At 54.5% G+C, this 2,299-nt stretch overlaps 1 protein-coding gene across 1 annotated transcript; it reads left to right on the top strand.

Moving 5' to 3' along the window:
* Positions 1-812: 812 nt before the first annotated feature.
* LOC123440490 (transcription factor DIVARICATA-like) lies at positions 813-2,299 on the top strand. Its single transcript, XM_045117054.1, has 2 exons — positions 813-1,394; positions 1,682-2,299. Exons 1-2 carry the CDS (start codon positions 1,048-1,050, stop codon positions 1,863-1,865), a joined length of 531 nt encoding a protein of 176 aa, XP_044972989.1. The 5' UTR covers positions 813-1,047; the 3' UTR covers positions 1,866-2,299.

Genomic DNA, 2,299 nt, shown 5'->3' with positions numbered 1-2,299 from the left:
GACCAATATTATGATTGTTAAACTTCAATAGTTTTTAGTTTCTAAATCAAATCTGATACTACAACTAAGCAAAAAAATGTACATTGATAATTTTAATTATTATATTTCATTCATTTACAATTTACTCTTAGGATATAAGTGAAACACAAGAGTAACATCAAACTACTTTCAAAAGATATATGTAAAGATAAATGAATAGTCAAACAATTAAGTAGCTATATGTAAGGACTCTCCCTCAATAAATAATTTCAGATAGATTTATTTAAAATAACAAAAAATATAAAAATGTACTTAAAAATAGCATATATCATATGAACAAATAAAAACTTAGGATCAACACATAAAACTCTTCAATTCTCAGACAACTCTTCAATTCTCGGACAAAGTTACACCAGCAATCTCTGTTGATTCGAGTTACAGGTACAACCCCCCCTTACCAGTTGATTCGAGCTACAGGTGCAACGTCCCCCAACAGCGAACTTATTCTTGCTGCCAATCATCAACTGCATTTGCCATCCCCCTCTTTTCTCCACAAGCAAACCGAAACGTCGCACGCCAAACTCAACCCCGACGAGGGAACCGATGAAAAACCCATCAGAAGCAGCAAACCCATAACCGTCTCCCCATATTCTATTCCCTGCATCCGGCCGGCCGGCCGACCTCCGTTTCACCTTTACCGCCGCGGCCGCGCTGTCCAGCGCCCACACGCGTCACCCGTCGGGCGCCACGCCACCCCCACCCGAGCGCCCGCCCGCCCGCACGCCCAAAACGTGTACGCCCGCGCGCGCAGCTGAATGAACCCACCACCGGATTCCCCGTTCGGGTTCCGGCAGAGCCGAGCCCGGGCGCCCCCGTCGCCGATCTTTATAAAGGAGAAATTCCGTTCCCACGCGCAACGAACCAAACAAACAAACAGCCCACACGGCACCGTCGACCAGCACACGCAACGCCACCCCCGAGCCCTGACCCGCGCCGCGCACTTGGCGCCGGGGCGTCGTGTCGTCGTCTCGGTAGTCAGGAGGGAAGGGAGTGAGAGACGCCGAGGCCATGGATTTCTACTACCAGCAGGCCGCGCCGACGACGGCGAGGAGGCCGTGGGCCAAGGAGGAGGACAAGACGTTCGAGGCCGCGCTGGTGGCGTTCCCGGACCACGCGCCCGACCGGTGGGAGCGCGTCGCGGCGCGGCTCCCGGGCCGCACCCCGCAGGAGGCCTGGGAGCACTACCAGGCGCTCGTGGCCGACGTCGACCTCATCGAGCGCGGCGCGGTGGACACGCCCGACTGCTGGGACGACGACGACGGCTGCACAGCCGTGGCCGCACCCGGCCGCCGCGCCGGCAAGCCCCGCCGCGAGGAGCGCCGCCGCGGCATACCCTGGTCCGAGGAAGAGCACAAGTACGTACTACCAAAAAGCAAAACATCCATGTTCATCAATCAATCACCATTCGCTGTTGCTGTTCGAGGTGGTTCGCGATTCTTCCGGCGATCTTTCCGCATTCCTTTTCTTTGTTCAAGCGCGGAGAAGCCAACGAACTGGGCCCCAGCTGGCGCGCGGGCCCGGGCCCGGGCCCGGGCCGCCAGCGACACGGCCGCGGCCACCTTGACTATTCTCCTTGTTCGTAATAAGCAAAGTGATTGACTGACGCTTCTTCTATCTTCGTGTGTGGTGGATGGATGCGCAGGCTGTTCCTTGACGGGCTGGACAAGTACGGGCGGGGCGACTGGAGGAACATCTCGAGGTTCGCGGTTCGGAGCCGGACGCCGACGCAGGTGGCCAGCCACGCGCAGAAGTACTTCATCCGCCAGGCCAGCGCCGCCACGCGCGACTCCAAGCGCAAGAGCATCCACGACATCACCACCCCTTAGACTTGACCATCCATCCATCCAAGTCGACGGCGACCCACTCTCTTGTTTAATCCCCACTGCTCCCATAATCTTATCCTAGTACCGTACATTACTTACATGACGACGTGTACATTATATCCTAAGTACCACCACTAGCAGTACTTAGCCTTAGTAAGCCTCCGACGAACAACTTGGCTCGGACCAGACGGAGGCTGTGGTTCCCGCCCCGCCCAGCAAATGGTTTGGTGTCTAGCTAGATTTTACTATCAGGGTTGAACAACTAATGGAGCTTGACGTGGCAAAAAAAAGATCGTGTCTAGGTTAAGTCGATGCGGATGCAGGCGTCGCTGTTCCTACGGATTATGATTCTGTTTCATGGTGTCGGAGCTGGACTGGATAATATTGTACAGTGACGTGTTCCAGTCCAGGACATGAATGACATGTGTTGCCGGTGA

The sequence above is a fragment of the Hordeum vulgare genome, chromosome 3H, assembly GCF_904849725.1.
Source record: "Hordeum vulgare subsp. vulgare chromosome 3H, MorexV3_pseudomolecules_assembly, whole genome shotgun sequence".
In the NCBI taxonomy this organism is placed as follows: domain Eukaryota; kingdom Viridiplantae; phylum Streptophyta; class Magnoliopsida; order Poales; family Poaceae; genus Hordeum; species Hordeum vulgare.
The sequence above is the reverse complement of the archived record's forward strand: the minus strand, read 5'-3'. Positions and strand labels throughout refer to the sequence as shown.